Genomic DNA, 14,610 nt, shown 5'->3' on the forward strand with positions numbered 1-14,610 from the left:
GCGCGCTTATTTGACAACTGTACATGTCTTTATTTGAACAGGGAGGATTTTAATGCATTCTATTTTGCTTATAAACTCAATCCAGTACACTACAATAAAGTACATGCTTTTTGAAGAAAACAACAGTTTTTGTTGATCGCCAGATAAAACAATTAATGAAACAATAGGACAACAGAACAAACAAGCTATAATTAAAAAAAGATCAAATAAAATGACAATTTCTGCATTAGTACTGAATCAATTAATGACTTGACACATATTATGATGTGAATTAGCTACAGTATGTTATCATCATGAGCGTCTATGAATGATTTCTGGATTGGCTTGATTCATGTCATGGTTTATGTTGAACGCTCCTTGTGCTCCTAAGAGAAAAAGAATGAGAAAAAATGTCAGTCTTGTATATTTTCTACCACACTAAAATATGCAAAATAATCATGCAAATGAGAAGTTTGTGAAGGTTTGCCTTCAGCTTTTGATGATGCATTGGGGTCCTGCAGTGCTCGTCCTTGGCCTCTTCCTCACTGGCATAGATGGCATTACACAGGCTGCAGAAGTAACCCACCACAGGCCGAACAAACTCTGTGCCTGTTGGTAAAGTACAAAAGATCAGTTGTGCAGAAGCAGAGCTGTACGGTCCATGTAGCACAGACTAAAGTGCCTTACTACTTTTATTAAACGGTAGCTACTTAATTCCCTGAGGATTTGCATGAGCGTTAGAAACTCTCGCAGCTTGGGTTTGTTAAACATCATGTTTTCAGAGGGCTGTGAAACACGCTCTTACCCACTAGATCCATCACAGGTGTTTGCATCTCTGACACACCGTCTGAATTTTCCGCCTTCGTTTCACTTCCATCATCAGCTGCAGAAACCTGCTTCTCATCTGCCTTCGAGTTGTCATCTTGATTATCATTCGAGGACTCCTAAAACCAGTGTAATTTATCTATACCAAGCTTACCAAACAGGGATTTGACCAAAGACAGGAAAATAAGTGAGAATGTTTCACCTTGACATTCGCTGATGTCTGGATAGACGGCTGCTGCTCAGAAATACTGTTTTGTGTCTTGGATTCATCATTTTCTTCCTCGAACTCGAAATATGGGTGTATAGAACCATCACTAGGTCCATGTAGAAAGTACCTAGCAAACAACACAAAACGGATAGGAGTACATTTGGTGTAGGGATGCAATGAGTGACTTTCATAACTGATTATTCAGTTCAGTAAGATAAACTGGTCAAATGTTATCTGTCTTAAAAAATATACATTGTTTACATTTGGAAAAATGTGCAAATTGAAAACTATAAAAATATGCTGAAGATCATGCTGAACATACCATGTGCAAAAATGTTACAAAAAAAAAAAAATTGCACAGCATATATGCTTCACAACAAAGTGTTTGTCCAGTTTTCAATATGAGGAAGAGTAACGCGACTCATAAAAATAGCATTATCTGTGTTAGATGTAGGATGCAATTAAACATGGTGCATTTAAAACCTACATTTAACATCCCAAAAATATTTAATCAGAATAGTTTTCTCTGTTGCACTCCAGTTGGATGATATAAAGCATTCATGCTCAGAAACATCTAATGGTGACTTGTGAAGAGCCTTGTAGCAAAACACCTCTCAAGCACACCAAAGAGCACACTCATCTGTCCAAACACCTGACAAAGGCAATCCAAATCAAACCCTATTATCTTGTTTGAATATAAAGTGTTTTGTGCTCTGAACAGTTTTTGGTTGTGCACTTTTTTTCCCCAAACATTTTTTACCCATTTTTCACTATTGTAAACTGATATCACTAATTGTTAATAATGCTGACTATAATCAATTTTGCAGGTCTTGAGGCCCTGATTCTGTGTTTGACATCAAGAAACAATGACTGCTTACAACACACTACAAAGATGACAAATAAGCAATTAGCACAGCTATTTTGAATATGCATTTTAGTACAGAAAAATTAAGTGCATAAATGACTATCCACTACCTTTTATTTAAATTAGCATGTTTGGAAGACACTGCAATCTTGGGATGCATTCCAGCAACTGTTATTTTATTCATGTTGGCCGCAGCTACAACCTTTTCAGCATCAGAGGCCTTTTTCATTTCAATCAGTCCCTGGTGGGTGTGGGAGGGGGACAAAATTTTAAGATTTCATTGATGGAAACACCGAATCTATTTGAAATATATATATATATATATATATATATATATATATATATATATGGCAGTTATATCTACTAACCGTTCGATGAAGGCGAAACATCCAATGGCGTACTACTTTACCATACGGTTCTGCGATGCTCAGAAATTCTGCATCAGTGTATTCATCAGGCATTGGAAGATTTCTGATCCGGAGAACTCTGCCATACCCTTCCTGAAGTATTGGAAAGCAATAAGACTATGCTGTGTATAATCAATGATACGGCGATGTTTACATGTGTTTTGTGGCTTCCATAAAAAGACATATACCGCTATAAAGACATTATATTTGAGATTCATTATTTCTTGATTTTACCTCCTCATCACTAGACGTTTGCATGATTGTGTCCATGCTGGTTTCCTTTGCTTCCTGAGCCTCAGCATCTTCTTCAGAGATCTCGGTCTCAGCCATCACTACTGCACTCTCCTCATTGGAAGACAGTGTGCTTGACAGCTCCGTATTGTTCTCTTCAATATCTTCCTTAACTTTCTCTTTCTCAGAGTCAGCGTCAATACTTTGCCTGAAACAGAATCAATTATCATCTGATGTGTTCTTCAGAACACAAAAACACTACAGAAAAGTAGTAATTTAAATGTAAGTTACCCCTCGTTCAACTGGCTGTATTTCTTTGACACGGTTATCCTCAAGTTTCTGCCGCCTAGTTTAATGTGTTGCCTTTTACACTCTGCTTCGAGTTTTGCAGCATCGTCAGCATTCACCATCTCAATTAATGCCTTCTCCACCTGCAATGAAAACATAATTAATTGCAGTTGCGTTAATTCTACATATATCACGTAGACAAATCCTGCACATCACGTATCATGAACACTTAAAAGTAGAGCTGTAAGAATTTCTCATGAAAACTGTAATGACTAGGTCACTCAGACTATATCAATGATAGGTTAACTATTTCGGAAAGCCCTAATGAATCGATTTAAAACTCTGATTCAACAATTAGTCCTTAACATTTTTCTTCTAACAGAATATTTTCGTAAAAAATATATGCATTAAAATATTACTGTTTATGTGACATTTCAGAGAAAATACATACATTGAACTATATCTGACCAATATCATCAAAAGTATAAAAAAATACCAATGTCGCCTTAAAAAATAGAATGCAAATTAACAGTTTGACATTTTGTTTACTTTTGCATACACCATTTCCTTCTATTTAATGTTAAAATTATGCTTTAATTTGATCATTTTACCTTTCGATTGCTGCGAACCAGACAGCAGTTTGCCACATCTCCGTATTTTTTCCCAATTTTCAGCAAATCTGCTTCACTGTATTTTTTAGCCACTGGAAAACCTGCCACCTCCAGAACTTTGCCAAACTTTTCCTAAAAAAAAAAAAAAAAAAAAAAAAAAAAAGGGAAAATTATAACTAACTCAAAATGCCTTAGCATAATTAATAGAAGACACCATCATTTGTGTTCCATATTATATACACAATCACAAACCCTTGAAAGGGAAAAACAGACTAACCTCGGTGCTTGAAGTCGAGATCTCCATTTCATCACCTAAAACAGAATGGACATACTTCTTCAATTATCTTTCAAATCTAATAACTAAAGAAAAACTACAAAAACAGTTTTAGGAAAACATACAGCACAACTTTATTGCTTTTACGGTTGAATGATTCAATAATAATACCTTTTTCAGTCAACACTCCCTCCTTGTCTAGATTCTCAGAGAATTCTGCTGCCTCCTACACAGACAAAACAGGACAGATGTATATTTTTAAAAAAATAGAATGCAACATTATTAACTGTGTATCACCACCAACTGTAATACTTAAATTGCGTACATTCTATTCAATCAAAAGGGGATCAGGAAATGATGCAAGCAGGACTTGAACATGTGTTGCCAGAAAGAGCACCAAAGCTGCTAGGCCATGACTATTAATACTACATTTTTTGATATCCTTTTTTTACATGTTGAGTCCCCAATTTCAAAATGTAGGTAACTGTTACACTCATTTGCGTTTACCTCCATCTCCACTGTACTGTCTTTTTGCTCCCCTTGTTGAAGCTCTTTTTGGTCTTCTTCAAGTACTGTTCGCTTTTTCTCAAGCTCTTTTTGCTCTTCTTGAAGCTCTTTTTTCTTTTCTTGAAGCTCTTTTGGCTTTTCTTGAGGCTCTTTTTGCTCTCCTTGTTGAATCTCTTCTTGCTTTTCTTGAAGCTCTTTTTGCTCTCCTTCTTGAAGCTCTTTTTGCTCTCCTTCTTGAAGCTCTTTTTGCTCTCCTTCTTGAAGCTCTTTTTGCTCTCCTTCTTGAAGCTCTTTTTGCTCTCCTTGAAGCTCTTGGGCTTCCTTACAATCGCTCGATCTTTCCGAAGTTGTAGCAGTTGGTTCACACTCTGACGTCTCTGGCTGTATGCTCGATGTGTCCATGTCTGAAGGTTTAGTCTGATCATCTGACTCTTTCACAGTTTGGACATCTTCAGATGCATCCTGTTCCTGTTCATCTGAGGTTTCATGCGCCTCATCATCCATGTCTTCATCTACTGTGAGCTCATCTTCTGAATTCAGAGCTTCACCATCATCTGCTATAACTGCCACTCCTTCAAGATCACTGTCATCAGTCATGATGTCAGACTGATTGTTGTCTTCTTCAACAGTCTCCTTCACACTTTCTTCCGATTTTGTTTTTTGCTTCTGGTCTTTTGAAGGAGAGCTTTTTTTAGAACGGGATTTGGATGAGCTGTCCCGTCTAGAGCTCTCTTTGGTTTTCTCCCGTGAGCGTTGACTTTCTTCTCGTTTCTTAGAGTCGTGACTCCTGCGAGACCTGGACCTGTCTTCAGAAGCTCTTCGTTTGGGGCTGGGAGAGTCTCTGTGGGATCTCCTTCTTGGGCTGCAACTCCTCCTCCTCCTCCTGCTGCTGCTGCTGCTGCTGCTATTATAAGGAACTGGTGATTTTTCTTTGTCAGCATCCGTCGTTCTAGACCATGAAGAGAAATACCAAGCGTGTTATTTTAGAAGGGAAAAACGCACACCAAATTAAGATCAAAAGTGTAACATCTCTAGCGTTACCCAACAAAACAGAATAAAATTATGTCCAAATGCAAAAAAATGGTGTCTTTACAAGCTAACATAAGATCAGCAAAACTGGCTTACTCAAGCGTCTGGTACTCAGTTGAGGAGCAAACGTTAATGGTTTTTCCTTTTATTTTAAGTGAATTGGTTGAATAGTGCTCCACCAATTTGTCGGCCTCTTCTGCACTGCTCATCTCCACATAACCCTGTAAAAAGGCACAAAGTCTTTATCAACATAGATGACTGCAGAGAAAAAAACATGCCATAAGAATAAGTAAATAAATAGAAATATTTGCACAATAATAAGCTTAGCTACCCGGCTTGGGAGAAACAGAGAATGTTTTACTGATCCGAAACGCTTAGCAATGGCCGTCAACTCCGAGCGTATGCCATCACCAGAAGGTAACGGTGAAAAGCTCACTACACGAGAAGTCTGTAAAACATGAAGAAAATCATTCAATCACCATTGATGACAAACTAAAACAAATCAAATGGATGCAAGTCACTTTTGAAGGTGTCACTTCTGAATGGCACTTAGAAAATATCTCGGATCCCTTCCTAACATAACTGAATTAGGTGCCCGACTGAAAAGCAGATAGCTGAGTGAATGTAGCTGAAGTGGATCATTCAAGTTAATCATCATATGATGAAATGATAACTGCTTATGAACCTGAATGTGTCATTTTGCTTATCAAGCCTTTGACAACACAGATGAAGCACTGTCGCGCTCCTGCTCAATCTCTGACAGAAAACTAGTAAAACAACCATATATTTTATAATAATTACTACATTGACAATATAATGACTAATTAATTTAGGAAACAACATGTTGTCTTTGAAATATCACTTAATATTTTCTGTATAAATGGGTTCACACAGGAAAATATGTGGTTGTACTTGTATTTTAGGAAGAAGGTCCTCATATTTGGTCGTCTGGTTTAACATAAAATTGTACTTTTCATTACTCACCTGTAGGAAATTAAATGCTGCAGACAGTGTAAATACGACCAGTTCTCCTCTGATCCTCAAAGGGTTTTGGTAGAAATATTTTACTATATCCTCTGCCTGGCCTGCTGTTCCCATATTCACAAAAGCCTAAAAAATATTACAAGAAAAAAGTATTACAGGCCATTCAAAAATCAGATTTGTGTATTTGTTAAACAAGTTATATATATTAAAAATAAAATGGCATACCATTCTAGGTAACATAATAATTTTGACAATCGCCCCAAACTGGCCAAGCAATTTTTTCAGGTAAGCTTCGTCCACATCATCCACTTCAAACTTGACACACACCACTTTGCACTGTAATCAAATATAGTAAAATAAATAAATATAATAACGTCTGAACATTAAACAAGCAGTGAAACGGAACATCAGAAATAAAAATCCACCTTCGTTGTTGCTTCAGTGCTATTGCGCTTTTGGCTGCTCGATGATTGACTTTTACTGTTTGACGCTCCACTTTTGCTGCCTGACGATCCCTTTCTACTGCTTGAGGTTCCACCTGAAAAAAAAAAAAGCACAACATTTATAATATCCAAAATATCTAGAAGATGCTCAAATCACTATGAAGAGGATAAAGACGTTACCTCGTTCCTGTGTTGTTCTGGACATGCGTCGATCAGGATGGGGCTCATTTCTGTTAAAGTGTATACATAACATGTAAACTAACTAATTTTTTTTTTACGAATTTATATTTTACAAATATAATGAGGGAATGATTCTACCTTCTAGCAGATTGGATTGTCTGATCCCACGCTGGATATCTAATGAAGGATATTTGTGTAAAACATTTATTGACATGAACATTTTGGCAGTTGCTTTTATCTAAAGGTTAACACATTCAAGGCCTGCATTATATCAGTATGTGAGCAGAACTGAACCCATGCAGTTGTTAGTATCATCATGCTACTGTTAACTTGGTGTCCCACATTATAAAACATCAAGGTGGAAAATACATAATACTATTACTTCATAAAATGTGTCGTAAAGAATTGCACATGCTTTGTCTGTACACGGACTTATATTTCATGTTAAACCTGTATGACTACTACTGGCAATAAATCTGTATAAAATGTAAATCTCTTAAATCATCCTCACTCTCACCAAATGTGTTTGTTAAACCGCTTGTCTTTCATGTTTGACAGAAATAATTATTTAGAAACAACATGAAGAATAAAGTTGAAGATACTTACTTTTCCACAAGATTAAGTTGACTATGAGCATGTTGGGCTCCTTTTATATGCACAGACCAGTCCTAAAAGACAAGTTATATCTCTAAATATTCATTCATGAGGCACTAAAATGTATAATATGACTATGACTAAAATGTATAATAAGTACATGGATAGTCCATATGATTAAGACAGACTTCCACCAACTTTAAACAAAACGTATCTGCAAGAATCATGTATACTCTTATGCTAATGAGTTTTTGACACCCTCTAACTGCATATGCCATCAAAATGGACAGATCTTAAATTTTGGTTCTTTGCACTCTTCAACAAAACAAAACAAAACAAAACTCAAACAAAAATGACCATCATATCAAGAACAAAATGACATGTCAATTATCAAGTCATTATGCAGTGCAAATCTTCACTTCCATTATAGTCCTTAAATCTCAATCCCACTGGTGCATATTCATACTTTTTGCATCACGATGCATTACCCCCAAGTATGACTTCATTGGCCAGTGACTCCATTGGTTCTTGCATGTCTTGTGACCGAACATGATGCAGCATATTTGCATATGCAGAAGCGGGAATGAGATTTGAGGACTCATACAGTGCATGAGTTGAGTGAACTGATTTTTTGTTACTTTCTGTCTTTATCAGGTTCAGTACAACATGACAGAATTTCCATTCTGGGGTAAACTATACCTTTAACGCATTACTAACAAATATGCTACTTGGACTTACCTCATATGCCACAGTACGCTCATGTGTATTTTGCCTGCAACTGTCTGGTAAATAGCTGGTAATGTAGAATCTGTGAGAGCGAAAAATAAGCTACTTACCTTGTTAGAGAGGACAGTGATATCGCAGAGCACGCATGCGTAGGGAAATACTGGTGGAGTTTTCCCGTGGAAATCTGACGCCTCCTTCCTGGTAGGCACTCTAGGAGCTGACTCTGTCCTCCGTTGGTGTGAAGATTGACCAGCGTCTCTGCTGGGCAGGTGCGAGGGTGGAGCAACGTTTCTGCTGGGCAGGTGCGAGGGTGGAGCAACGTCTCTGCTGGCCAGGTGCGAGGGTGGAGCAACGTTTCTGGTGGCCAGGTGCGAGGGTGGAGCAACGTCTCTGCTGGCCAGGTGCGAGGGTGGAGCAACGTTTCTGCTGGCCAGGTGCGAGGGTGGAGCAACGGTTCTGCTGGCCAGGTGCGAGGGTGGAGCAACGTTTCTGCTGGCAAGGTGCGAGGGTGGAGCAACGTTTCTGCTGGCCAGGTGCGAGGGTGGAGCAACGTTTCTGCTGGCCAGGTGCGAGGGTGGAGCAAGGTCTCTGATGGACAGGAGCGAGGGTAGACCGGCGTCTCTGCCGGATAGGAGAGAAGGTGGGCCGACGTCTCTGCTGGACAGAAGCGAGGGTGGAGCGATGCCTCTGTTGGACAGGAGCGAGGGTGGACCAGCGTCTCTGCTGGACAGGAGCGAGGGTGGACCAACATCTCTGTTCGACAGATGTGAGGACTGACCCATGTCTCTACTGGATAGATGTGAGGACTGGCCCATGTCTCTACTGGACAGATGTGAGGACTGGCCAATGTCTTTACCGGATAGATGTGAGGAGTGGCTGACTTCTCTGCTAGAGCGATGCGAGGACTGACTGATGTCTCTATTGGACAGATAAGAGGACTGACTGACATCTCTGCTAGAGCGAAGGGAGGATTGACTTGCATCTCTACTGGGCAGAGGAGAGGAATGACTGACGTCTCTGCTGGACAAATGTGAGGATTGACTAACGTCTCTGCTGTGGCTAGAGTAAGACTGCGGGACAACGGACGTTTTCTGCCTTGATGCTTCTGTGGCATAAGACGCTTTATCAAAATAAGACTCTTTATCTTTCAGATGGTTGTACTCAACCACATAGTTTGAGTCAGAACCGGTGTACGTGCATGTTGGAGAGCTTGTTTGTTGGGCATTTTCCCAGCGGTCGTCCCAGGTTGGAAGCTGCTCTCGAGGAATGGAATATGACTGATGGACAGGCAAATCCAAGGGATACTCAACCAGCTGAGTGTGGCTCCTGTCGTCCCAGGAGCGAGATGATGAACTAGCTTGGAGCCCACTGGACCTAGATGAAGAAGTGTTGGACGCTTTCTTATTTTTGATCTGCGCAAGAAGGTCAGGAAGGGTATCGGCTGCGATGAGATGCTCAGGAAGCTCGGCCAGAGTTTGAAGGTCTTCAGCGTCCAGTCCACAGCTATGCAGAAAAGACAAAGCCTTAACAGACGAGAGGACAGGTTCTGATGAGGATGGAGACGTCCGCTCTGGAGATCCGCTCCTAATTCGCGACCTGTAAGCGGTAGACTCCCGGTGATAAACTCGTTGCGAGTCTTTGTACTTGTCATTGCTTGCGCTGTAATCATCGGGTGGGTTTCGGTATGGTTGATTGTAAGACATGTCCCAAAGTTGTCAAATATGTGTAGGACCTCAAAAAAACAGCTCTTGCAGGTGCAGCTGCTGTTCGCCTGTTAAAAAGATATTAAGTAAGGAGAACTTTTTCTCCTTGTATTGATATGACTTTACTGAAGAGATCAGCTTCAGGTGGAAGATCTGCCGGTGAATCCGGTTGAGGGGTGTCACCTGTTTCAGTCTTACCTTGAGATGAAAAATCAAATCATTCACACTTTGTTGAGGTCTCTGGATTTGTTTTATATAACTTCAGCTGCATCAGACCAGTAATATCACAAATAGTTAGTTAACTAAAGTAACTGGTAGATGACAAATGTCCATGAACTTTGTTAGAGGATATGTATAAGGGAAAGCTTCATCTTTACGTTTTGAATCACTTTCGCTTTCATTTCAACATGCATTTATAACACACGAAAATTATTATATAAGAAAAAATGATAGCATGTCACTGCTTGAAATTTCATGTAAACTACCTCAATGGAGGTGGAGTTTGCTTTTCAACTTAAAAGTGAAGAATAATTTGACACAGGTTTTCCCGAAAGGTTGATCTCTTGTGTTTTGGGCTGATGCTAAGCGCCATATTCCGTTTGTCTTTGGCCCTGATGCTAACCGCCATATTCCCGCTAATGCAATAACATCATATGACCCGTCATCAAAATTATATTACGAATGAACTAATCAGCTTGTATTGACTTATAAAAACTCACCTATATAAGCTGGAATAAAGCAACTGATCGCTAAAGCTTTGCAAAATAGCGGTTATGGTGAAAGCCGTTCTTCTTCTCTCGGTGTCTAAACCGGAAATGTGATCTTTCAAAATAAAAGTCACCGCAGTTGTATTGTTTGAATATGTGTGAATATTAAAAATGACTTATTACATTTTATTCAGAAATAAAAAAAATATTACATATACACTATAGCGTTAATTGGTTAGAGCAATTAAAAAATAAGATCTGATAACACCAATGTTTGTCACTAATATTAATCAGTATTGTTACAGTAGTAATAACTGTACCAACTAAAGTAACGTAGAGGAAACTATGGTTAAAATTTCAAATGATGTAAACACAATTGTCTAATGCTGGAGTAAATACTGGAGGTTTTATATATAGACCAGAGACAGAGACAAGGTACAAGAACTAACAATTTATTTTTACAGACATTTATTGCCAGTAGTGCCCTAACACTTGCTATATTACAAAGCCTTTTTAGCAATTAAAAATTTACTAGACAGAGAAAGAGAGAGAGTTTTACTGTAAGGTGTTCTGAACATGATTAATTACATTATAACATTAAAATAAAATACTGATGTCAAGAAATGTATCTTGCATAAAACCTTTCAACATTCCCTCCCGAGACTCTGCATGACTGTTTAAAATATATTTTTCTCTCTCTCTCTGAATTTTGTGAAAAATATAATTCATGACCTCAGTATTAATAAAACAACACAAAGACAAAAACACAGTAGTAGCAGTTACATGTGTGGCATACATTATGTTACAACAGAACAGCTATGACTTGCGTATGTATTCATCAGCTTTTACTACTACATTAATTGGAGAAAATATAAAAAAATAATAATAAAAATAAATATAGGCTATATATTAAAAGATGTTCCAGCATGAGTGGTTCATTTCTTCACCCCATTACTCTGTGCTTTGGCTTCCTCCTCTTCCAAATATTTTAGATGAGAAAAAAATAGAACATTTGTTTCAGAAACATATTGTATAACATCACAATTAGTGAGGATCTATTTTAGCGAATCCTCATTACAGCAACAAATTGTAGATACCATGTAAACAAGATATTCGTTGTACAGTGTAATCATAATCATTTTTTGATTAGAACTGGAATTTTCACAAAAATTCAGAACTCATGCACAGCTTCATTCATCACAAAGAGAGCAGTCTTTGCTCACTTTCTGTAATGCAAACATTACATCAAATGCCTGGCTCTCTGAAACAATTTATTAGCAAAATCAAAGCCTTCTTACCAACTGGGGCATTACCAAGAGCAGCACTTCTAGATTCTAGTTTTATTTGAGGTGGTGCTGGTGTAGTGCCTTTCTCCCCAGTCTTCACACTCTTCTCTGATACAACAGCAACAGTCTCTTCATCTTCAGCCTCCTGGTCAAAGGACAGCAAAGGAAAGCAGTGGATAAATCTTTGTCTGCTGCACGGGGCTCCTGTCTGGGCTGAGATGGATCACTCCGAGCCTCCTAAAACAACCCATCATGCCATTTGATGTTGTAAACCAGATTTAGTGCACACTGTCACGGTATGCACAACACAACAAATAACATAATGACTGCGCTATAGTGATATGGTTAATTCTACAGTAGTGTTTTCACAATAACCCTTTACGTACAATAAATGAATTAGTTTGTATCGTTTAAAGGAATTAGATCACGCATTAAAGAATTAATTCATGCATTAATTAATTAGATCACGCATTAATTTTAATCTTGTCACCGGCCTTAGATTAGTCAGGTCATACCCATTTTTTTATTTAAATAAATAAATAATAAAATATTTAGTCACCATCATATCGTACCAATGACTTCCGTGGAGTGAAGGTAAATTTGTGAATTATGTTTCTGGTGTTGTTTGTTCCCAACTTACTTAAAACAAGCCTTTTGTGATCACCAGTGTTGGGTTAGTTACTCAAAAAATGTAATATTTTACTCATTACTAGTTACTCCTTTCAAAAGTAATATTGTTACTTGTAATTAGTTACACTACTAGTTACATTACTTTTTCTTCATGCCCCACAGAAGTTGTAACTGTGTATCTTCCACATAAAATTCTTCTAGAATGTTACTAACAGCATATTTCTGCCTCATCATTTGACCAAAATCCACATTGGATCACAGCCAGACGTTATTACAAACACTCAATGATTGATAGTGGCATTCAAGTAGAAGTGTTGTATTAATCTTATTAATTATCACGTGTAGCTAATTGTAATTTCTGTTACTCATATGTGACCCTGGACCACAAAACCAGTCTTAAGTCTCTGGGGTATATTTGTAGCAATAGCCAAAAATACATTGTATGTGTCAAAATTATAGATTTTTCTTTTATGCCAAAAATCATTAGTATATTAAAGATCATATTCCATGAAGATATTTTGTAAATTTACTACTGTAAATATATCAAAACGTCGTTTTTGATTAGTAATATGCATTGCTAAGAATTCATCTGGACAACTTTAAAGGCGATTTTCTCAATATTTTGATTTTTATTTTTTTGCACCCTCAGATTCCAGATTTTCATATAGTTGTATCTCAGCCAAATATTGTCCGATCCTAACAAACCATACATCAATGGAAAGCTTATTTATTCAGCTTTCAGATCATGTATAAATCTCAATTTCGAAAAATTGACACTTAAGACTGGTTTTGTGGTCCAGGGTCACACATATACGATTATATTTCATTATGTATTTTATTATATCACATAAGTGTGTAAGAAACTCTTTAATTTTTCAAAAATATATTTAATTATATTAATATAATGTACCACATGCTACTTACAGTGATGTGGGTGGGATGTGATGCTAGTAAAGTAAAGCCACAACATACTCAACAGTGTTCAGATCATCTTTTTCCTGACAAAATCAATATAATGCAATATTTCTATCTGCTGAATGTAAGCTTTTCCATATTCCAAGCTTGCATGCTGCACTGGGGACATCACACGCACGTGCAAGTAGTGAAAATTATGAAAATAAATCTAGGAATTATTTGATTGTTGGATTTTAACTCAACGGGGTCGAGGTATCAAAAGTAACTAAGCTGTTTTATGGATGGTAACTGTAATATTATTAGTATTTAGTTACACTAGTAGTTACTGCCCAACACTGGTGATCATAGATTTGTTTGGAACAAAGTACAGTGCATGGTTTTCACTGTCATGAGAATTCACATCTCTGTAAGTTTGTCCTCACGTACCTCCGTTTTAAATAACCACATAGGGACGGCTGTTGACTTTAGATATCGTCGTACATTTCCCTCATCTGATCTGAAATCGTCTCGTGAAAAATGTTGACTGCATAGCCTCAAAACTTCCAGAGACTGAACGGGTAAACTAGTGTCCCGGTGAACCGCGAGCAGCCATAGCTTCAGGCGCTGCGGATCATTTAGTGGGAATCTGTGAAAAGTCAGCCTTTCCTCTGGCGACAACGGCCGAGGACGCAACCTCACAGCTTTCTGTCTGTTGAAGCATCCAGGAAAAGCACATATACGCACCATTGTTCAATTTGCAGCATGACCCATTTGTGACTATACAGCTCGGTTGTAAACAGCGCCCCAGGTTGTATCGTAAACACGTCAAATCTGTCGTAAAATGCGCATGCGTCAAGATTCAATTTATCAAAAGTGTTTAACTTTTTTTTTTTTTTTGTGGCTATAGGTAACAGATAAAACCCTTATGCTACAGACAGAATAAAACCTATCTTTAAACCACATTAATATAACATTTCCTTTATAATTTCATAATCTCCTGGAAAGGCATCACAACACCATCGCATAATAATTAGTAGTCACCAATGAATTCGGAATCGGAACAGGAGAAAAATGAACAATTATCTCTAAATAGTGGTGTTTTAATACATAACTAAATGTGACAAAAGGGCCCTTAGGTCTTAAATGATAAACCAGAGAAACTGATTTTCTGTGAAACTTCTTGTGACAAAGTCATTAGCACAGATTTACTGCATGCTCTGATTAAGACTGATTAATTAC

At 37.8% G+C, this 14,610-nt stretch overlaps 2 protein-coding genes across 6 annotated transcripts; both read right to left on the reverse strand.

Moving 5' to 3' along the window:
* Positions 1 to 6: 6 nt before the first annotated feature.
* Positions 7 to 10,691, reverse strand: matr3l1.1 (matrin 3-like 1.1). 4 transcript variants are annotated; one of them, XM_058798948.1, is made up of 22 exons: positions 10,574 to 10,691; positions 8,262 to 10,052; positions 7,438 to 7,499; positions 6,970 to 7,008; positions 6,832 to 6,881; positions 6,634 to 6,746; positions 6,434 to 6,544; positions 6,209 to 6,334; positions 5,556 to 5,672; positions 5,321 to 5,445; positions 4,196 to 5,144; positions 3,860 to 3,914; positions 3,692 to 3,726; positions 3,415 to 3,546; positions 2,807 to 2,946; positions 2,519 to 2,723; positions 2,246 to 2,377; positions 1,988 to 2,118; positions 1,007 to 1,139; positions 785 to 923; positions 467 to 588; positions 7 to 365 (listed from the first exon to the last, which is right to left on the reverse strand). In XM_058798948.1, the coding sequence occupies exons 2-22, from the start codon at positions 9,852 to 9,854 to the stop codon at positions 342 to 344; spliced, it is 4,533 nt and encodes a 1,510-aa protein (XP_058654931.1). In that variant the 5' UTR covers positions 9,855 to 10,052; positions 10,574 to 10,691; the 3' UTR covers positions 7 to 341. The 4 variants fall into 4 exon arrangements, 3 of the variants coding, with proteins under 3 accessions (XP_058654931.1, XP_058654932.1, XP_058654930.1); XM_058798949.1 differs by lacking the exon at positions 10,574 to 10,691 and adding an exon at positions 10,340 to 10,561; XM_058798947.1 differs by lacking the exon at positions 10,574 to 10,691 and having other exon boundaries at positions 8,262 to 10,561.
* Positions 10,692 to 11,021: 330 nt separating this feature from the next.
* Positions 11,022 to 14,554, reverse strand: LOC131553961 (peroxynitrite isomerase THAP4-like). 2 transcript variants are annotated; one of them, XM_058798956.1, is made up of 3 exons: positions 13,819 to 14,554; positions 11,860 to 11,992; positions 11,022 to 11,537 (listed from the first exon to the last, which is right to left on the reverse strand). In XM_058798956.1, exons 1-3 carry the CDS (start codon positions 14,116 to 14,118, stop codon positions 11,497 to 11,499), a joined length of 474 nt encoding a protein of 157 aa, XP_058654939.1. In that variant the 5' UTR covers positions 14,119 to 14,554; the 3' UTR covers positions 11,022 to 11,496. The 2 variants fall into 2 exon arrangements, with proteins under 2 accessions (XP_058654939.1, XP_058654938.1); XM_058798955.1 differs by having other exon boundaries at positions 11,022 to 11,992.
* Positions 14,555 to 14,610: the final 56 nt, after the last annotated feature.

This window comes from Onychostoma macrolepis, chromosome 14 (assembly GCF_012432095.1).
Source record: "Onychostoma macrolepis isolate SWU-2019 chromosome 14, ASM1243209v1, whole genome shotgun sequence".
NCBI classification, from domain to species: Eukaryota; Metazoa; Chordata; class Actinopteri; order Cypriniformes; family Cyprinidae; genus Onychostoma; species Onychostoma macrolepis.

Bases quoted from the DNA above. Each gene is read 5' to 3' on its own strand.
- matr3l1.1 (XM_058798948.1), bottom strand. From the start codon at position 9,854: ATGTCTTACAATCAACCATACCGAAACCCACCCGATGATTACAGCGCA. The intron at 7,009-7,437 runs GTAAGTATCTTC...ATCCTTCATTAG, and splicing joins CAACTTAATCTTGTGGAAAA to ATATCCAGCGTGGGATCAGA. The intron at 2,724-2,806 runs GTAACTTACATT...ATTCTGTTTCAG, and splicing joins TACAGCCAGTTGAACGAGGG to GCAAAGTATTGACGCTGACT.
- LOC131553961 (XM_058798955.1), bottom strand. From the start codon at position 14,118: ATGGTGCGTATATGTGCTTTTCCTGGATGCTTCAACAGACAGAAAGCT. The intron at 11,993-13,818 runs GTACGTGAGGAC...TCCTTTGACCAG, and splicing joins TGTGGTTATTTAAAACGGAG to GAGGCTGAAGATGAAGAGAC.